This window comes from Vigna umbellata, chromosome 8 (genome assembly GCF_029865625.1).
Source record: "Vigna umbellata cultivar VRB3 chromosome 8, Vumbellata_1.0, whole genome shotgun sequence".
NCBI classification, from domain to species: Eukaryota; Viridiplantae; Streptophyta; class Magnoliopsida; order Fabales; family Fabaceae; genus Vigna; species Vigna umbellata.
This window is the reverse complement of record NC_142172.1, coordinates 13541119-13563941: the sequence shown is the minus strand read 5'-3', so window position 1 is coordinate 13563941 and position 22823 is coordinate 13541119. Positions and strand designations below refer to the sequence as shown.

General features: G+C 34.9%; 1 protein-coding gene across 2 annotated transcripts; it reads right to left on the bottom strand.

Moving 5' to 3' along the window:
* Nucleotides 1-279: 279 nt before the first annotated feature.
* On the bottom strand, nucleotides 280-21625 carry LOC124846038 (transcriptional corepressor LEUNIG_HOMOLOG-like). 2 transcript variants are annotated; one of them, XM_088096546.1, is made up of 12 exons: nucleotides 20685-21618; nucleotides 20539-20600; nucleotides 19756-19928; nucleotides 19569-19637; nucleotides 18714-18895; nucleotides 3512-3701; nucleotides 3319-3428; nucleotides 3050-3199; nucleotides 2786-2941; nucleotides 2582-2698; nucleotides 2291-2488; nucleotides 280-607 (listed from the first exon to the last, which is right to left on the bottom strand). In XM_088096546.1, the coding sequence occupies exons 1-12, from the start codon at nucleotides 21129-21131 to the stop codon at nucleotides 464-466; spliced, it is 1998 nt and encodes a 665-aa protein (XP_087952672.1). In that variant the 5' UTR covers nucleotides 21132-21618; the 3' UTR covers nucleotides 280-463. The 2 variants fall into 2 exon arrangements, with proteins under 2 accessions (XP_087952672.1, XP_087952673.1); XM_088096547.1 differs by lacking the exon at nucleotides 280-607 and having other exon boundaries at nucleotides 2291-2475; nucleotides 20685-21625.
* Between the last annotated feature and the right edge of the window lie 1198 nt (nucleotides 21626-22823).

Sequence of the window (22823 nt, the reverse complement as noted above, 5' to 3'; positions counted from 1 at the left end):
TTATTCTGGTAATTTAGTATTTCGAAGTTTCGGAAACTTATGTGCCAAAATTGTTTCCATTAGTTCTCGAAATATCCATACCAGTTCTTTTTTTTCTTTTGTTTTTTTTTCAAAAGTGCATTCCAAAATTACTTTGTATACTCCTTTGCACCTCCCATAAAATAAACAAAAATAATTGTTACTTGTTTGCACCTCCCATAATATAAAGAAAAATAAATGTACAATAGATAAATTGTGGAGTGCATGAAGCAAAAGACAAGATAATATTATACATAGGACTTCTCAAACTAATTAATATCATTAACTATATATTCATCACTGATTAATTTGTGTCATTTACTAATAAGTAAACAGACAACGAAGTTGGATATCATACATTTTGGATATTAAAACGAAAGGAGCTAATAATAATATCATCGTAATTTGTAGAGCCCTGTTTGTTTGAAGCATAAAATAGTAAAATTTATTTCCAAATCTTTACAGATTTGTCATGGCTGGCAGAAGCAACCATCCCTGTGACGGGTGATTGTGCTAATGCAGATATCACACACTCATGAGCTTGAATTGTCATACTTCTATTCTCAACCATGTCCCATAGCTCCAATGACTGCAATGTATCGGTGAAATAAAATGAGAACATATAAATCATTTTAACAGTTTTAATGAGTAATCAGTTTTAACAGTTTTATTCAGGCTTAATAGCCTCTTTAGTCCTTAATTTTGCTCAATTGTGTCAATTTGGTCCTTGGTTTTAAAAAAGTATTAATTTGGTCTTCACTTATTAAATTTTGCATCAAAATTGTCTCTTCTATTAAATAGAAACAAACCACGTTAAGAATGGATGATCTGACAGAAGACATGACATTTTTAAATTATATACGTGGTGACGTATTTAATATTTTCTTTAATTATAATTAATTTAGATTAATGTTTTTCTTTTAATTATTTTTAATTATAATTAATGTGACAGTTAGCAATGGGTCCACTCCTAAGATCAAATCTTCTTCTTCCAATAAGAGTGTTGCAGTTAGCAATAAATAACGTCCTACTCCTCCATCGAATCTGCCTCACTTGCTCCATCTCCCACTTTCCCACTTCCCCTTCTGCCCTGGTCTCCCTCCCCCACCCTATCACCACCCCCGTTTCCACCAAACCCCTCTTTCTTACGCCCCCTCCAACCCTAATTTCCAGAATTTCAAGAGACCCCGAATCCACTCTACCATTCTGTCCCACCACCTTCACAATGCCCAATTCAGTGGGTTGCGCAAGGCTGCGTTGCGATTTATCCATGGATGTTCTGGTTTGGTTCTCTTGCTTTGCAGTCTGAGGAGGCACGATGTTGATGCGAGATGAGGATGCTCGCGGTGGGGATGGTTTCTACGTTATTAGGGTTCTGCAATTTGGGGGCTCTTTCCGATTGGGGTTTTGGGACTGGTTGTGTTTCCTTGTAGGTTTCGAAGGAGAAGTATTGAATTCGTGATGAATCTGGTGGTTTTGGAATGGACGAAACTTGAGAGGTGGAGGCACGATCTGGGTTTCGTATATGGGTCGTTGTTTACTGGATTGAGGTTGATGCATGTCAAGACATAAAGGATGATGGAGATGGCGTGGAGGAGATTGGAGTTTTCACGGTGGAGAATGGAGGAGAAGATGAACTTTTTCGGGTTCTCTCTATTTTCGTGATTTGGATGGTTGATGGAAGAACGAAGGAATTCTCGAGGTGGTGCGTCAATGGAGGTGATGCGATTCACTATGGTTGCTGGACGACACTGGTTGTGTTCTTGAGCATGGTTGAGGATGAATGAAGAGTTGATGGTGGCCTTGGATGGTTACATGAGGAACAACGATTTTGGCCGGCCAGTTGCCACTAACGAAGTTGGAGAAGAGACCGTTTTTGAAAAAGAGAAAAAGAAACCCTAGAGAATACAAAATGCAAAATACACTCCTAAATTTCATCTCTGCACCATTCACTAACACGTCAGCATAAATATATCTACAAAATAACACGTCTTCTGTCCGATCATCAATCTTTAACTCCATTTGTTTCTATTTAACAAAAGGGACAAAATGGACGCAAAATTTATCAAATGAGGAACAAGTTGACACTTTTTTAAAACCAGGGACTAAATTGACACAATCGAATAAAACTAGAGACAAAAGAGGCGGTTAAACCTTTAATTTATGAGAAAAGGTGAAGGGTGAGTAACTTTTTTATAATTACTTTACAAATAAACAATAAAAGAAGTGAAAAGGAATAGCAAACAACAAAGTTTCATAGGCACATACATACCTCGTATCCTCCAATAATCAAGAGAGTTGAGTAGCTTGGGTGAAAGACACAAGAATGATACATGTTTCCATTGGAATTAAGTTCATGAATGCATTCCCCAGTTGCAATTGACCACACTTTGACACATTCTTGACTCATAGATGCAAAGTAATCTCCGTTTGGCTCCCAACAGACGAAAGATACATCTGCAGAGTGTCCCTAGAAATGCATTAAATTATCATTATTATCACAAAAACATAGTACAGAAGAATTTTATTATTTACTTAGATTTCTGCAGTTTTGTGTTAACACCTGAAATGTGTGCATCGGCCTACAAGTCTCAACATCAAAGAGAGACACAGAACTCCCACTTGCTGCAGCCAGAAGGTGACCAACCCTCGGCTGAAACCTCACCTGGGTAGATCCTCCCTGCTTGATTAATTTAATATCGTTTAGAATTGAGAAAAACCATAATTCATAATATCTTGATAACTAAAAATGAATTTTGTAAGTGACCTTAAAACGTCTGATGGAAGAATATTGGCTAATATTCCAGAAACGAATCTCATTGATATCATCACAGGAACAGAAAAAATCATTTTTCCTTGGGTGAAAATCAAGGGACAAAACATGCGAAGAATGACCACTATATGCCTGCAAAGAAAAGGTTGGCTGCAAAGTAATAGTGAATGGTAAGTCCAGTAGCATTCAGAAAGCAGATATTATTTTCATACCAAGGACAGAAAAGGAAAGGTCTGCATTCAGAAGAGAATAACTTACATTAGCAGCATCCCACAACCGAACAGTTTTATCAAATGAAGATGTTGCCAGCTGAGTTGAATTCGGTCTGAAGCGAACATCAGTAATAATAAGACTGTGATCCTCCGGAGTTGTCTCTGTTTGCAGTGTCTCCATGTTCCACAGAACAACCTAATTACAAGAAATAGGATGATATCACATCAATACAGAATCATCAACTGCAGCTGATACATGAAAATTGAAATGCATCAAATAATTTAAAATAAAGTTAAAAAAGAAATATGTTGTACCTTTTTGTCATGTCCAGAACTAGCTAATAATTTCCCATCTGAAGAGAAATGACAGCAAACAACTTTGCTATTGCATTTGCGCATAGAACCAACTTCAGCAAAGGTAAAGCCTGAGAAGGGAAGCAATATAGCCAGCAACCTGGTCAACTTGAATGGTAAAAATTTATACAGATGCATGAGAACATGAGAATACCTTTCATAGCATCTGTATCATGCTCAGAAGGGTTCCTACCATCATCATCATCCTGTGGGGGAAATAATTCCACATTATCCTCTAAGAAGCCATCATCTCCAAAGTGTTCCACGTCATCCTGTGAGCTTAATGATTCTTCATCATCCTCTAAGAAGCCAATATCATCAAAGTTTGGCAAGTCATCCGGCAACTAGAAGGATATAAATTATTAAGAAACTGTGAAAAGACATTCTCCAAGTAACTTAAAAAGATTCAGCAGATTATTTATGTTTAATATATTCTTAGGAAACAACATTAATTTCAGAAAAGAACTGTGAAAAGACAAAACTTCCTTATTTCAGCAATTGCAAAAAATAATTAAAAAGGAGCGAACTCCTTTCCACTAGAATATTACAGTTACAAAATCTTAAATCTACACGTGCTGACAATTCGGGATGAAGCTTTTTAGCACACCAAACCACCTAGTTTGATCATGGAAGGTTTGTAATGAACGTTAGCATTTTTCATTTGAGTTTGTGCTATTTGAAAATGAAATTTCAGTTGTCTCAAAGCCACATCTCTGTTCATAAGTGTTGGATTAATAGAAGAAAAAAGAGGCAACGAGAAAATGAAGAAGGAAGACAGTGGAGAGTTCCTTAATTCTGGAAAAGGATCTTTTATTCAATATATCTCAGATACATTTATAATGATAAAATTGAAAGCATCCACGTAGCAATAGCAGTTTTCAGAAACCACATAACAGTAGCAGTTTCCAGAAACGAGACTTGCTCCTAAAGTGTAGCAACTAATAAATTAAAATAAATGGAAATAAATTAAGGCAGTTATAAAAAACAAGTTTTAACACTCCTCCTTGTTTTTTGAACTGCAAATTCCAATCTTCTCTCTTAAGAATTCAAATTTGTTGATTGGAAGTGGCTTTGTAAACATGTCAGCCAATTGATCTTCAGATTTGCAGTAAACTAAGTTTACTTCTCCATTTTGCTGCATCTCCCTCAAAAAATAGAGCTTGATGTTGAAATGTTTAGTTTTTCCATGACACACGGGATTATTTGCAATTGCAATTGCTGCCTGATTGTCAATATAAACTTCAGTTTTATTCTTCTGCTGAATATGTAAATCACATAAAATCTTCTTCAGCCATAAAACTTGATTTACAGCTGCTGTTGCTGCTATGAATTCAGCCTCTGCAGTGGATTGTGCTACAATCTCTTGCTTCTTTGTACACCATGAGAAAAAACCTGAGCCTAGGCTAAAACAATATCCTGAAGTACTTTTCATATCATCAATGGATCCAGCCCAATCACTATCAGAAAATCCATACAGCATGAAATCTTTACACTTCTTAAATTTAACACCATAATCAACAGTGCCTTTTATATATCTCAGTATTCTTTTTGCTGCTCTTAAATGCATTTCACTAGCACAATGCATAAACCGAGATAAGAGACTTATAGCAAATAGAATGTCTGGCCTTGTTGCAGTGAGATACATTAGACATCCAATCAAGCTCCTAAAGTATCTTTCATCAACTTTATCAGTTCCATCTTCCTTTGTGAACTTTTCCCTTTGATTCATCGGTGTGCTAATTGCTTTGCACTCCTCCATTTGAAATTTCTTCAATATTTCTTTTGCATATTTTCTTTGGCAAATAAAGACTTCATCCTCACTTTGTTTGATCTCAAGTCCAAGAAAATAGGACATGAGACCAAGATCCGTCATTTCAAAGGCTTGCATCATTTCTTGCTTGAACTCCTCAACTAGCTTTGTGTCATCTCCTGTCACCAAAAGATCATCAACATAGAGAGAAACTATGAGAAGGTTATTTCCCTTATGTTTCACATAAAGAGTGGACTCAGATAAGCTTTTTTTGAAGCCTATGTTCAATAGGTGATCATTTATCCTACTGTACCAGGCCCTTGGTGCTTGTTTTAGGCCGTATAGGGCCTTTTTAAGTAGATAAACTTTATCTTCTTCACCATGCTTCACAAATCCTTCCGGTTGCTCCACATATATTTCTTCTTCTAGAACTCCATTTAAGAAGGCTGATTTGACATCTAATTGGAATATTTTCCAGCCCTTTTGCGCAGCTACAGTTAGCACCAATCTGATTGTATCTAATCTAGACACAGGAGCAAAAGTGTCAGAATAATCAACACCAAAAATTTGTGCATACCCTTTAACGACTAGTCTAGCCTTGTATTTGTTGATTGTGCAATCTGCATTAAGCTTTGTTCTGAAAACCCATTTGACTCCAATGACTTTTCTGTTTTTAGGCCTGTCAACTAGTTCCCACGTTTTGTTTTTCTGTATCATAGACATTTCCTCCTCCATTGCAATTTTCCATTTTGGGAGTTGTAGTGCTTCCTGACAACTAGCAGGTTCACAAATGGCTACATTACATCTTTGATAGATATCAGTCAATAGCCTTGTGCCCCTAATTGGAGGTTCATCTTCCAATTCATTCTGCAACAACTCTGTGGTTTGCTCTCCAGGATTATCATCTTGTATATTGTGAAAGGATTCAGTTGTGCTTTGTGAATTCTTCCATTCCCATTGCTGCCCTTCATTGAAATGCACATCTCTAGTGATAGTCATCTTTCCGGTTTGAGGATGATAAACTTTGTAGGCTTTCGAAATTGTACTGTATCCCACAAAGATGCCCGGAATTGCCTTTTTGTCAAGTTTATCACGCTTAACCTGAGGAACATGTGCAAAACAAACACAACCAAATACTTTAAGAAAGGTTAGAGAAGGCTTATATTCATACCAGGCTTCAAATGGAGTTTTGTCTTTCAAGGCTTTAGTTGGAAGCCGGTTTTGCAAGTAAACTGCTGTATTAGCAGCTTCTGCCCAAAATGTTTTAGGTAGCTCCTTCTCATGTAACATGCATCTAGCCATCTCCATTATCGATCTGTTTCTCCTTTCACTAACCCCATTTTGTTGAGGAGTGTAAGGAGTTGTTAATTGATGCTCAATCCCAGCTTCTTCACAGAATTGATTGAATTTGGTTGATGTATATTCCTTCCCATTGTCTGACCTTATAAATTGAATCTTGTAGCCACTTTGAGTTTCTACCATTTTCTTGAATTTCATAAATACTCCAGCCACTTCATGCTTGAATTTCAAGAAAAATATCCAACACATTCTTGTAAAATCATCTATGAACAGAACAAAGTAAAGACTACCTTGTAGTGATGGTGTTCTTTGGGGTCCTGCTACATCAGTGTGAATTAGTTGCAACTTTTGAGAGGCTCTCCAAGCTGATTTGGGAAATGTCTTCCTGTTTTGTTTACCAAATTGACAAGCATTACAATTTGGCAAATTATCAGAAAATATTGGTACACCTGTTGACATGCCATTCTTCTTTATTTTTAACATTCTTTCAAGGTGACAATGACCAAGTCTCTTATGCCAGAGTTCTGTAGGACTGAACTGAGTGTAATAGGCTGTCTGCTCCTCCTCTGTTGGATCAAATGAGAAGCTTTTACCTCTCATTTTAATTTTTAGAATTTCCCGGTCAGCAATGTCATAAATAAGGCAATGTTGATGTTCAAAGGACACTTTAAATCCCTTTTCCATCAACTGACCTACACTTAGCAAATTTTGATCAATGTCAGGTACATAAAGAACATTTGAGATTGTTATTGTACCTGTGCTCGTTGAAATTACTATGGTTCCTTTTCCTTTTGCAGAAATATAGCTACCATTTCCTATTCTGACTTTCGAGACTTTAGTGGGCTTCAAGTCCTTGAATAGAGTTTTGTCATATGTCATATGGTTGGTACACCCACTGTCAACCAGCCAGCATTCTGAGTTGCCCCTTGCTGAAAAACATGCTGCAGTAAAAATGTGATCTTCTTCGTCTTGCTCAACAACTTGGGCATTGGCTTCATGCTGTTGAAGTTTGCTTCTACAAATGACAGCTTCATGGCCAAGCTGATTGCATTTACTACACTTCGCGTCTGGTCTTTTCCAACATCTAAACGGTGGATGTCCCATTTTTCCGCAATGCTTACAAGGTGGATAATTTTTCTTTTTATCCTTGCCTTTGTTTGTAATATCTTCGCTGCTTGTTGGATGGAATTTCTTGAAGCTTTTCTTCTTACTGGTTGCAGCAACTTGATGCTTTACTGGTAAAGCATCTTCAACCACATGTTCTTGCCTCATAAGCCTCCGTTGTTCTTGGGCCTGCAAAGCATGTAACACTTCCGCCAAAGTAATCTTGGACAGATTCTTTGTGTTTTCCAATGAGGCAATAGACGCTTCGTACCTTTCTGGAACTGTCACAAGGATTTTCTCGATGATTCTGGAGTCTGCAAAGTCACTGCCTAACAACTTTATTTTGTTGGCAATGCCTAATAACGTGTTTGAGTACTCCTTGATTGTCTCTGACTCTTTCATCCTTTGCATCTCAAATTCCCTCCTTAGGTTCAACACTTGCATGCTTTTTATTCTGTCATCTCCTTCATATTCTTCCTTCAAAAAATCCCAAATTTTTTTTGGTGATTTAAGAGTCATGATTCTGGTGAAGATCAATTTTGTAACACCAGAAAACAAGGATGACTTTGTCTTTGCCTTCTTTGTTTTTTGTTCCTTGTGATTTTTGATTTGAGCCAAGGTAGGGTTCTCTGGCAGCGGTTGAACAGTGTAATCCTCTTCCACAGCTTCCCATAAATCCAGTCCCTCTAGATAGGACTGCATTTTTACAGCCCACATATCATAGTCTTCCCCATTAAAGATGGGAAGTGTTACTGGAAAGGAAGTTGACTCTCCTTCCATTCTACAGGTCCCTTAAGAAAAAGATGCTCTTGATACCAATTTGTTGGATTAATAGAAGAAAAAAGAGGCAACGAGAAAATGAAGAAGGAAGACAGTGGAGAGTTCCTTAATTCTGGAAAAGGATCTTTTATTCAATATATCTCAGATACATTTATAATGATAAAATTGAAAGCATCCACGTAGCAATAGCAGTTTTCAGAAACCACATAACAGTAGCAGTTTCCAGAAACGAGACTTGCTCCTAAAGTGTAGCAACTAATAAATTAAAATAAATGGAAATAAATTAAGGCAGTTATAAAAAACAAGTTTTAACAATAAGGTCCTGCATCATAACTTGTACTAGCGTTTCTTCGAGTATAAACCTAGCTGTTGAAGGGGGAGGACGACCATAAACCACCTCAAAAGGAATGCAGTTAGTAGCACTTTGAAAACTGCTATTGTACCCTTATTCTGCGCAAGGGATAAATTCTAACTAAACTTTTGGCTGGTAAGAACAAAAGCAGCGTAGATAAGTTTCTAAGGTCCAATTGAATACCTTGGTTTTGTTCATCAGATTGCGGTTGATAGGTTGTACTTATCCTCAGTTTGGTGTCCTATAACCTGAATAAATCCTACCAGAATAATGATAAAAGTCGGGCCAACACTAGCAATAGAACTAGGCACTCCATGCTATCTACACTAATCCTTAGTTGTGATGCATTGTTCTAACAAGTGCCTTGAGTTTTTTTTTTTTCTTTCTATCTTGCCATAATTCCATACAAAGCATCAATAATACCCTGTTAGACCAAATAATCCTCCTTGGTCCTGCTCTTGGAAATAGGTCATGGAAACTCCCTCTTTTTCAGTATTTTCTATTACTTCTTGTTTTCTGGTTCTGTTGTTGATTTATATACCCTTAAGTAGAAAAATATTTAGCTCCATATAATTTATCTAATTATTCTTCAATGATGGGAACTTATTTGAAACAGTTGCTTAATTTAAGGTTATGTAATCAGCACAATCTACAACTTCCATCCTTTCTCTTGACTAAGAGTCATAGGGCTTGAGTACGGGTTGTTACAGCCACTTTTCAACATGAACCATGTTAACAACTATTTTTATATAGGTTTAATAGCTAACTAAGTTTTTCCCCAATTTTAAACATCCAATTTCTGAATATGCACCTCAACCTCCAACTACGTAACACTCATCAATGCATTAACTCCGTTTGATTCTATTTAAGAGTTCGATTATATTTAACAAAAGAAACGATGTTGACATAATATTTACCAACATAGAACCAACTTAACACTTTTTTTAAACTAGGAACTTTTTTGAGAAAAATAAGTAAATTTAGAGACAAAAAAGACTATTAAGCCTTTTATATATTTGAAACAGACCAAAAACTATCACATAAGCGATAGTAAAAAAAAGTCTTAAAAAAATATTTTTCTTTTAACATTTTTGCAACTTGCTTTTCGGTCTCATCAAAATGTTTCCTTTTTTATAACTTGTTTACGATCATAATAACTTGTAATTGGTCTATTTCAAATATATATTACTAAACAAAACAGTGACAACTTTGTAAAAAATTGTTAAAAAACTGCTCTAATGGGAAGCAAACCTTCAAGTTCTACAAACCTTCACAAACAGGTCCCTTGCATTGGCTAGGTTTGCTTACTATACTCGTCTCCTAATCTTACCTTATTTTCTTCACCGTCTTTCTGATATTAAAATAAGAAGTATTCACTCTAATTAACGTGATCAGTCTCATTAACTGGAATAGTCAGTTAATGATTTATAGAAGTTTTATAATTTAGTTTCTCTGAAATTGATTTATAGAAGTTTTATAATTTAGTTTCTCTGAAATTATAATTTTAATTAATGAATGAAGTAATTTTAGCTTTTAAAATTTTTTATTTCATTCTATTTTTAAAGAAGTGTTTAAAAAGAATGATTATTCAACAACGTTGTTCCTTTTCAAGTTTTATTAACATTAAAAAAAACAAATCTAGAATTAAAAAAATAATAATTATGTTTTACAAATTATTTTAAAGATAAAATATATAATTTATGCATGTTTACCATCATAAAAGTCATTTTCTTAAAAAAAATAATTGAAAAACACTGTTATTCCAATAAGATTCTTTTACCAAAAAATTAGATTTCAAATTCTCATCAATTTCTAATTATTTGCAAAAAAACTGAAAAAATAATTTGAAATAAACAATAACTTATGTTAAATTCTTTTTTTTCCTTGATCCTGTCACTAGTAAAAAATTGGGTTTTTACAGCGCACATTATGCCACGGTTCAACGAAAACCGCAGCATAATGGTGCGCGGTGGCAGTTTTGTAAATAAATCGAACATATATGCCGCGGTTCTGCTCCCAACTGCGGCATATACTCCAGTCAACCATTGCCTTTGACGCCACGTATGAATAAAAAATTAAATAACAGAGTATATGCCGCGGTTGCCCAGAGAACCGCGGCATATACCCTGCCAATTTATTGCAGGTGCTGACTGGGTCAGAGAATTTCAGAAGTTACAGGGGGTATATGCCGCGGTTCTCTAGGGAACCGCGGCATATACCCCCTGTAACGTCTCAACTTCTCTGCCAGTCAGAGAATTTCAGAAGTTACAGGGGGTATATGCCGCGGTTCTCTAGGGAACCGCGGCATATACCCCCTGTAACGTCTCAACTTCTCTGCCAGTCAGAGAATTTCAGAAGTTACAGGGGGTATACGCCGCGGTTCCCTAGAGAACCGCGGCATATACCCCCTGTAACTTCTGAAATTCCCCAGAAGGCAGTTGGGGAGACAGTTGCGTTGAGCACGTTACAGGGGTATATGCCGCGGTTCTACGAGCAACCGCGGCATATTCGCCTATCTGAAATTAATTTAATATGAATTTGAAATATTTCGAGGCATATACCGCGGTTGCCCGCTGAACCGCGGCATATAGTTTGAAAATAATTTCAAAAATGCCATTTAGGATTATTTATTTAATAAGTATATGCCGCGGTTGGACGTGAAACCGCGACATATACCCCTTTTATACCGCGGTTAAGTAGTGAACCGCGGTAGATTCCCCCGTTCAGAGTTAAAAATTAAAACTTGGAACAGTGTCGTCTTCCTCGCGCGTTCTCTGTTCTTTCGCGTTTCTTCTCCTCCGAACCACCCATCATCTCAGATTTTGCGTTTTTCACCGTTTAAACTCAGAATTGTTCGGTCATTATTCATTTTTAACGATAAAAACGAGTTTTAGCCGATCAAAATCGTGATTTCGTTGCGTTTTTCACCCTCACCGCCGTCGTTCCTCTTCCAGGTATTTATGTCCTTTTGCATTCTTAACGTGATTTCTTCATTAGTTTTGGTAATGTATGAAGTTTCTATAGTTTTGGTAATGTATGGTATAATTTTTGCTTTAATTTTGATAATGCATGAAATTGTTATAGTTTTGGTAATGTATGGTATGGTTTTTGCTATAGTTTTGGTAATGTGTGTTGTAGTTCTTGTATTATTTATAAACCTTAAAATATTATTTATGTAATATTTAGGAATATGGATCGAAATTGGATTAATTTACCACGTATTAGTGCTGAGTACGAGAGAGGTGTAGAGGAATTTATACAATTTGCGCAACGTAATGAGGGGAGAACTGATGATGAAGTGAAGTTTAGATGTCCTTGTGTGAACTGTTTGAATGGGAGAAAGTTGAACGCAACTCAAATTAGAGAACATCTTATATGTGATGGTTTTCTAAGATGCTATACAACATGGATCTGGCACGGCGAAGAAATGGATTTTCCCACTGACTCTCAAAGTGTAAATGTTACTGATTCCACCATGGAAGAAGATCGACCGGATGAAGACAAATTGGAGGACATGATCCGCGATGTTGGAGCAGAAAATTTTGCCAGAGCTCATGTGTATGAGACGATGTCGACTCATGCAGAAACACCTTTGTATGTCGGTTCAACTAAGTTCACACGTTTGTCAGCGGTGTTAAGGCTCATGAATTTGAAGGCGAGCAATGGATGGACTGATAAGAGTTTTACAGAACTGTTGACGTTGTTGAATGAAATGTTGCCAGATGGAAATACACTGCCCACTCGTAATTATGATGCGAAGAAAATTCTTTGTCCAATGGGTATGGAGTATAAAAGGATACATGTTTGTCCCAATGACTGCATTTTGTATAGGAAAGAGTTTGAATTTTTGACAAAGTGTCCAAAATGTGGCTTATCACGATACAAGTCAAAAAACAATAGTGAAGATAATGGTCAGATAGAAAAAAATGGATCTGCTTTGAAAGTAGTTTGGTACCTTCCAATAGTGCCCAGACTTAAGCGTTTGTTTGCGAATCCCAAAGATGCTAAAAATCTTAGATGGCATGCAGATGAGAGAAAAATTGACGGGCTGCTTCGTCATCCAGCTGATTCAAAGCAATGGAAAAATATTGATCGACAATTCCCCGAATTTGGTAAAGAGTGTAGAAATCTTAGGCTTGGTTTAGCCACTGATGGAATGAACCCATTTGGTAATCTGAGTACCAATCACAGTTGTTGGCCAGTTATATTGATAATTTACAACTTATCTCCTGCATTGTGCATGAAGAGGAAGTACATGATGTTGTCTATGATGATATCTGGTCCAAAGCAGCCTGGAAATGACATAGATGTTTATCTAAGCCCACTAGTTGAAGACTTGAAGGTTTTGTGGGTTGACGGGGTTGAAATATTTGATGCATTCGCTTCAGAGACTTTTATGATGCGTGCAATGTTATTTTGCACCATTAATGACTTTCCTGCTTATGGTAATTTGTCAGGATACAGTGTCAAGGGTCATAAAGCGTGTCCTATATGTGAAGAAAACACTGCAGCTCATCAATTGAAACATGGAAGAAAGACGGTGTATCTGCGTCATCGGAGATTTCTAAAACGTAATCATCCATATCGAAGGTTAAAAAAAGCATTCAATGGAGATCAAAAGAGGGACAAAGCACCAAATCCACTTACTGGCCTTGAAGTTCTTCAAAAAGTTAATAAAATACATCATGTATTTGGGAAAACATCGAAGAAGTCATCTGTAACGACCCCTTGGAAGAAAAAATCAATATTCTTTGATCTTCCATATTGGTCAAAGTTAGATGTTCGACATTGCATAGATGTGATGCATGTAGAAAAGAATGTGTGTGATAGCTTGATTGGTACATTACTCAACATTCAGGGAAAGACAAAAGATGGAGTGAATGCTCGTTTGGATTTGGTTGACATGAATATCCGAGAAGAGTTGGCACCCAAGGAGATTGGTAAACGTACTTATTTGCCCCCTGCATGTTACACAATGTCTAGACAAGAGAAGATAAGTTTTTGTGTATGTTTAAAGAGTATCAAAGTACCACAAGGATACTCTTCAAATATGAAGAGTTTAGTGTCAATGCAGGACTTAAAGCTTGTTGGCATGAAGTCTCACGATTGTCACGTCTTAATGCAACAGTTGTTACCGGTGGCTATTCGTGGAATTTTGCCCAAAAATGTTAGGCACACCATAAACAGGTTGTGTTCATTTTTCTCGTCAATATGTAGTAAAGCCATCGATCCTACAAAGTTAGATGAACTTCAAGGCGAGATTGTTATCATCTTGTGTCAACTAGAGATGTTTTTCCCTCCATCTTTTTTTGACATCATGGTACATTTACTTGTTCATTTGGTTAGAGAAATCAAGTTGTGCGGACCGGTATACTTAAGATGGATGTATCCTATTGAGCGTTATATGAAGATTTTGAAAGGGTACGTTAAAAATCCATATCGTCCTGAAGGTTCGATGATTGAAAGGTATATTGCTGAAGAAAGTATCGAGTTTTGTTCAGATTACATGACATCAACGAATCCAATAGGAGTTCCTCGCACAGCATGGTTGAATAAATTTTCTACAAGTAAAAGCATCCGAGGTGTCAATGTGGTGACAAAAGATCGCGAAGAATTGTTGCAAGCGCATCTTTATATATTGAACAACACAGATGAGGTGATCCCTTTTTTGGAGGCACACAAAGCCATTGTTAAGAATAAAAATCCAAGACAATCAGAGAAATGGCAATTGATGGAGCATAACAAAACATTTATGTCTTGGTTCAAATCTGAAATTGACAAAGAGCCACATTCTTCTGAAACTTTATTGTGGCTTGCAAATGGTTTGAAGTTTGATGTCGTGTGTTGTACAGGTTATGAAGTCAATAATTGCACATTCTATACGAAGACTTTGGATGATAAAAGCACAGTACAAAATAGTGGAGTCAGTTTAGAAGCTGAGTCACTTCAATTTTCCACATCAAAAGATCAATCTCCTGTACTTGGATCAATGAGATATTATGGTATAATAGAAGAGATATGGGAGGTTGATTACACCAAGTTTTCTGTTCCATTGTTCAAGTGTAAGTGGTTTGACAATAAGAGTGGTGTGAAAGTAGATGACTCGGGTATGACACTGGTTGATTTTCGCAAGGTGGGTTATCGAGACGAACCGTTTATCATGGTACATCAAGCATCTCAAGTTTTTTATGTCAAAGATCCTGCGTCTGACCATTGGTATGTTGCTCTTCAAGGCAAAAAAACAAATTGAAGTTAACGAAGACAATCTGATTAATATTGATATTGCTGACAACCATTCATTTCAAACTACAACAAATTTGGATGACCAATCTGTAGTTGACGATGATGTACATGCAATTCGGTCAGATCATGATGAGGGAATATACATATGATGAATCCATATCTTTATGTATGAATTTTCAATTTCTGTACTATTACATGTTTTGTTAATTTATATGATATTACATAAGTCTTGAAAGAAAATTTAATGTTGTTATTTATTTTGACAGATATATGGCTGATCATCCACATTCTTCAGGGGATGAGGCTCCCCCAACCAGATCCACTAGAGGACCCACTAGGATGAAACAATTATTAATCAGGAAAAATAGTGGTGAAAGAACTCCGGTGAATGTGAATGTCACCACGGGTGTGGCAACTGGCCCCCATGCAGATGACTTCCGATCATACCTTGGAGTAGTGGCACGTGATAGGATTAGCATTCTCATTCCATCTTTTGATCATGTGTCCGAGGGTGATCGGAACATTATTTGGCAAGATATATTAGTAAGTTAGTTAATAGCATTTGAATTAAAATTTGTTTATATTGATAATTTTGTACTAATACAACTTTATTATGTTTTTTTCAGATGACATTTGACATTCCAAATGTCCCAACACTTAGAAATAAGTGTTTGTCAACTGTTGCAGAAAATTTCAGAAACTTTAAAAGCAAGTTGACATCAAGGTACATCTTTGGACACCTTAAACATAAAAGTCCATGCAGTTCATATAAGTCCATTGATGAGGAGACTTGGCGGCTTTTTAAAGAGAGTCGGATGTCAGAGGAATGGCAGGTTAGTGTAGTTCATATTATTCAATTCCTCATTAACAAATATATATCATATGAACTGATTAATTAATGTGTATGTGACAGGCAATTAGAAGCAAAGCACAAGGAACAAGTGCTAAGAACAAAAACCCCCACCTATTATCTTGTGGTGGGTATAGGAAGCTTGAGGAGAAAATCCTCAAGCAAAAGGCAGATGTTATACCACCATCTCAGAGTGGTAGCCCTCCTCAGCCTCCTTCTCCACCGTCTAGACATGAGAAATGGAAGTTGGCCCGTATGCGACCATCGGGCACCTACTCTTCCGACACAGCACGAGAGATTTCTGAAAAAATTGTAAGTTATCACTGTTCCTAAAATAATAAATATTGTCATTATACATACTACATTAAACTATTTAAAAAATAATGGTGTTTTGTAATGTTACAGGACGCCTTGGTTGAGCAGAGCTCCCAAGGTCAATTCACTCCAGAGGGTCGCCAGGATATTCTTGCTGCTGCAATTGGACGACCTGAGCACCCTGGACGTGTACGTGCTGCAGGTCCTGGAGTAGGAATTACAGATTACTTTGGGAGCTCTTCTCGTCAGCCTTCATATTCATACAGCGATACACAAAGGATGACAGAAGAGATCACAAAAAAGGTCCGACAAGACCTTATACAGGAGATCAGGGCCGAGGTGAGGGCTGAATTCCAGATGCTATACCAGGAGCAGTTTCAGAGCATGCGCCCGGTGCAGTCTCCTATAGAGGAACATGTTATCCCTCCCCCTCCCACAGGTAAACTTAATAAACATTTATGTGCAATTATTTCTATCTCTTGTATAATCTAACATTTACTCTGACAGGGAGAAGCGGCAAAGGAAGTTGTTCCGCATCAGCCATCCCAGAGGATGACATGGACGATGGTAGTCCATGTCTGCTATACATTTTAGAAGAAGATGAGATGGTGCTGGTAGCTCGTGGAACAGAGTTTAGGTCAGCGACTGTATGTCATGGTATGCAACTATTAGAGGATGAGGTGAAGGTCTCAGTGGATGAAATGATCATGCCAGATGCCTCGGTTCCACTGTCCACGGAAGAGATTTTCACTGTGGAACAAGCATATAAGTCGTTTATCACTTGGCCTAAATTTTTGGTTAAACCAGTTTCTGACCCCTCGGTATGAAATTCTTCTTTACACTTCTCAATTTTAAAGGTTTTTGATGTCAAAACTTATCTTATCTTTTCATGTAACAACAGACGCAGGAACAACAGAAGATTCCTCTATCTGAGGATGACCCTCTTTCTTCATTGCATCTACTTGCTGACATCCTTGATGATAAGCCTTTGGAGGTTCAGTATGATGCTAATGTATTTGGGCATGGCTCTGAGGTCCCAATATACCTTAATAGCCAAGATGTCCGTGAGCTTGCGTCGGGAACACAAGAGTTGAATATTTCAATTATTCAACTATGGACGATGTAAGTCTATGACCAATTATTTATATATAAAATTGATTTATATATCAAGTATCCTTATATCAAAGTTAATTTTTGATTTCAGGTATATGTCTGGGGTCACTAATAAGTTGGGGCGTTCTGATGATTATGGATTCATTGATCCCCAAGACATTCATGAATCAAATGATTTTGATCATATCAACATGAATCTGATAAGCAGTTTTCGAAGGGGCAAGAAAATATACTTTTTGCCTTATATATCCGGGTAAGTGAACTTTGTTAACATAATAATGTTCCATATGTGATTTTAATATTTAATAGTTACGTTATTATGAATTTCAGGCGCCATTGGCAACTTCTTGTTATGTCTGTGCAAGACAACTATGCTTTATGGTTCTGCTCATTGCACAGGCCTCCTCCCACACAACTCAAACAAGCAATTGATTGGTAAGAACCTCAATGTTTGGACTTTCTTTGTTATATAACTGAATGCTAAAACATTTTTTTATATACAGTTCTATTCCAGCAAGTATGATGATGGACGGGAGATCAATTGTTAAGAGTAGAAAGATTGCTTGGATTTCTCTCAAGGTTTGACATATGCTAAAGTCATACTTTGTTATAATTGTTTTATAACAAATGTTATTCACTAACTATTATCAACTGTGATGATATATTGTAGTGTAACAGACAAAATGGGTCATATGAGTGTGGATACTATGTAATGTATTGGATGACCCATATTGTTCGTTCTCACATCACAAGAAGCTGGGAAACGGTAATATTTAACTTTAACAAATTTTGATTTTTTAACAAATGTTGAATTCATATACACTAATTAAAATGAATTGTCTTTTGCAAAGATTCAAGACTACTACACCAGTTCCTGAGAAGTCACTACTATTCATTAGGAACGCTGCTGCGAAGTATATAGTTAGATTATACAATAGCTCTTAGATTTAGATTTAAACAATGCATTTGATTAGATAGAATTTTCTTAGACTCTCTACTTTATTTGATGTTGAAATACATTTGAACATGTGTTTGTTATGTTGAAATTGAATTTCTGTAAATGTTTTTATATGCAGGTCTGTTTTTGTGGTAATGGATATCACAAAAACAGACCTGCAATTTTAAAAAACTGCAGGGGAATATGTCGCGGTTCTAACCACAACCGCGGCATATAGTGCTTCGTTTTTTTTTTACAAACGAGACATATGGCCGCGGTTTTGACACTAACCGCGGCATATTCGTCGGCCTATATGTCGCGGTTGAACCGCGGCATATAGTGCATTTTTTAATTTTTTTTTTTAAAAAAAATGAATTTAGGCAGCGGTTCCCTAGACAACCGCGGCATATTCCGCAGCCTATATACCGCGGTTAGAACCGCGGTATAAAGTGTCTGACTTACTACCGCGGCTGAATATGCCGCGGTTCAAGAACCGCGACGTATAGTGAAAATGAACCGCGGTAAAAGCCCTTCGCTGCACTAGTGTGTTCAAACCAAAGAAATTTAAGCGAGTTATGCAAAATTGTTAAAAATAACTCCAAGAACGATGTACCTGAACTTGAAGGGGGAAGAGCCTATTCCATGTTTGAATCTCATCCTCATTCTCAAGCTTTCTAATTCCTCCATAGTAGCCAATTATTTCATCACCTTGTTCTTCGTTCTTCTTTCTACACAACTTTATTCGTCTATCTTCTGATTCTTCAGGGTATTGTCTGAACTCCACTATCAATGTATCTATATCAAACACCACCATAGTAAATTTTATGATTAAATTTATTTATCTTATCATTTTATTTTACTCTTTTTTTTCTCTACTCATTTACTGATCAATTCTTATAAACTAAAATAACTAATTGAGTTCTAAGTATCTTTTAAAATTGAGTTTATATTAAAATAAATTATTTTATTGAATGTTTAAATAATTTCTTATCTTTAATTTATTGATCAATTAATTCTTTTCATTTTCAATCATTTTAAATTTGTTGGTCAACTCATTTATTTCCTCTCTAAGAAAAAGTTAACTTATGAGTTGAATGAAAAAAAAAATAGAGAAGGAAAACACAAGTTGGTAAGAGACAAAAAAAAATAACGGTCGTATAATCTCCATAATGACAAAATACTTAGATAAAAATTTAAAAAAATATATTTTAAACGTTGAATAAATAAATAAAAATTTAGTTAATAAAACTTAAAATTTAAAATATATTTAAAGTTGACTAAGTCTGAATTATATGAATTTTGATTTAATTAGTAGTTATGAAAAATTGAAAATCAAAGAATAGTTGTTTTGAAATAAATAACCGATATTTTTAATTTAAAAATAATAAAAGCTTTTAAAATTATCACATGTTGACGTTATATTACAAAGATTTTTCTAGACAAAACAAGGAATCAGAAATTTTCTTACCACTGTAATGACACTGACAACAATTTCGAGAACACGAGTCCAAGTGACCAATAACAGCGTACCACCAATCTGCAATACATTTCCAAAATTATATCGAATAAAATTAAATATAAAGTAATTATAAAAAATGGGAATTTGATATTTTTGAAAAAGTAAAAAGAAATAATGTTAGAATTTAGAATGATACCATAAGGAGAGTGTGTATCTGGTCTCCATTGAATCTCAATATGATCGTCTGGTTTCAATGTGTCTAAACAGTGAGAGAGATGTATAACATAAGGAGGAGTATCAACCGAGGGAGCTCTCACCATAGCCCACTCAATGTTTCTCCCTAGAAATCCCCAATCTCGCTTTTGATACCTAACATAACATATACAGCTTTTTCCATAAACACTTTTAAAGAGAAAAAGTAAAATAAATTTAATTTATTTATAAGTTAAAATAAAAAAGAATAAAGAAACTATATAAAAGTGTTCTACAATTTAGTATATCAATATTTTGAATTATATAAAAAAAGTTAATTCTAACTTTTTTTTATATACGTATGCTGAGAGTAATTTTTTTATACAGGACATACATATCAAGGAATTTTTCCTGTATCAATAAAGAATCACGATATAATAAAATGATTAAATTGCACTGGATGGATGTATGTGTAAACATTGAAATTTATAGTAAAATGTTTTTCTGTGTTGAATTGAAACAAAAAATTTATTTTAATCATTTTTTGTGGTGAAGTGGTGAAAATTAATGATATATAATGCTATTAATATTTGATACATGTTTATTTTCTAATGTCACGAATCAGTCTTCTCTTTTGCTAATGTCATTTCAGAAATTAAAATAATTATTTTTTTCGGTTAAAGAGGCGAACAAGTTATCTTGTCTAAATTTAGGAAGTAATAACTTAGAAAGGAAAATTTTCAGTTCATGCATGTATATTTCAAAGAGGTCTTCATTTTCCATATACCTTGCTTGAAAGGTATTAGATTGTGAGTCATAGCTAACCAAGGCATTGTAAATCACCAGATCCTGAAAATACATAACATTGATCAATATATAAAAAAGTATATTAAAAAATCTAGACCTGAAATATAAAATCTAGTTAGTTTTTACCTTGTAGACCTGAGCAGGAAACCAAAAGCTACCATTCTCAAGAGAGAAATACAAAGACATCATGAAGTTGTTTGATTTTTGACCATTGAGGAGCTTGAAATCTTCTAAGTATGAAGCAAGAAATAGGTTAGGCCAAACACCAGAAAAAGAACCCATCGAGCCAGTATGATTGGTGTGTTGATTCTTCAACAAAACTCCATCCTTGGCAATTGCTATGTGCCATTTCCACTCCTTGTAAACAGCATCACCAACCACTCTTCCCCATTTCTCTTTTATGTGATTTTCCCAAAACTCATCACTCTGACATTTACCCTTCAAGAAAACACACACCTTTGACATTGTGCAAAGGTCTATTGGAGAAAGGCACTTCAGAATGAAATCCAAGGTGGATTCCGGCAAATCCAACAGAGAGATAGGAGGAGGACCTACTTTACTATCCTTCTCCATGTCTAAGATTATAATCAGAAGCAGATAATATTTTCTATGACATAAATAGAAGGCGATTGAAGGTAGAAAACAAAACCTACTTTGATTATTACATGAAGCGAAAAAATTGGGTTTACAGCCAAAGCAGTTCAGTTAGAAAATCGTTGGAATAGTACGATTCGAAAATCTCGATTCATTACAAAATTCTTCCTCCGTGATATATGATATATATCATATATCGTTTGATGAATCGTTTTGTAGTGCAAATCGTAACATGAATCGGAACTGAATCGTTTCATTAACGATTCAGTTTCCAATTCGATTCTTGAGGAAGGAAAACAAGAAGAAACATAGAAAAAAGAAGGAACAGCAGAGAAGATGAACCAATTCAGAAGATTAACAGTGAAAAGAGAATTGAAGGAGAAGAACGGTGAGAAGGGAGAAGATGAACACAGAAAAAGTGAAGAGAGAAAGTGAGCAAGTGGTGGAGAATCGGTTCTCAGACTTTTAAACTGTAAAATGCTTTTCATTTTTCCTTTCTTCCACTGAACTTTAATCAAACCAACTTTTACTTTTCTGTACAAAAATAATATTATCTCTTAAACAAATCATTATTATTTGAATTAATATAGGAGTGTTATTATGATTCTTTATGTAAAATTAGTTGTTTAATATTTTCTTTTCATTTTATAAAAAATCTTAACATTATTTAAATTATTATTTTTTATTTATTTAATGACTAGCTAAGTTTATTTAACACGCATATGAGTTAGACAAGGTCAATTTTTTTAAAAATAAACTAGTCTGATTTTTTTTTTTTAGAAATATAACTTTTATGTTAAAATAAATTAATTTTTTTATTAATTTAGTTTTTGAAGTTAGGAGACCAATCACATTTAGTCAAATATCTTAATAATAGTGGTTATGTGTGAATCTAAGGATTTAATGAAGGAATTTAATGAAGGTGGTTGATGTGTCCAATTTAAATATTTAGTCAAGGAATTTAATTCGGTTAGTTGGTGTCAGTCATTCTGATAATACCTATCCAAAAACTGAGTTCAATTTAACTTTTTTATTTTATTGAATTAAAAATTAGTTAGTTTAATCTAATTTAATATTTGAGTTTAAAAACTTTCATAGTTCAGATTGAATCATCTTTGATAAGTTTGATGCGTTTATTTTCTTTACTTGTGTTTTATGTTTTAGATTGAATCATATTTCAGATAATGCCTTTTGAAATATAACATTTCTAATTATTTATTTATTTTTAATGTTTTTAAATATTTCAAATGGTAGAATTGACAACGTATTCTCAGATAATGCATTATAAATTATACAATAATACCCCAACATATTATAAGAGATCTCAAAGATATTTATAAACAATATCTTAATTATAATATAAAAATTTATTATCATATACTATAGTATCTCCCATATGATATGATATAACAATTAATTATTTAATACATTTAAGATATAATACTAACAACATATTTATTTATTCATAGTCTAAGAAACTGATTTATTCATAACCATATTTTAATTCCATTTTTATGAACTTAAATTTATATAATATATATATTTAATCTTTTCAAAAAGTCTACTACATTATACGGATACCGATACTAGTTCTTTACCATTCACAACCTTTATTATACTCGTATTTTTCTTTTTAGTTAACTACCATTATTTTTATTTTTATAAGTACCA

Bases quoted from the DNA above. Each gene is read 5' to 3' on its own strand.
- LOC124846038 (XM_088096546.1), bottom strand. From the start codon at position 21,131: ATGGAGAAGGATAGTAAAGTAGGTCCTCCTCCTATCTCTCTGTTGGAT. The intron at 3,429-3,511 runs GTATTCTCATGT...TTCCCTTCTCAG, and splicing joins TGATACAGATGCTATGAAAG to GCTTTACCTTTGCTGAAGTT. The intron at 2,489-2,581 runs GTGTTAACACAA...ATGCATTTCTAG, and splicing joins GGCCGATGCACACATTTCAG to GGACACTCTGCAGATGTATC.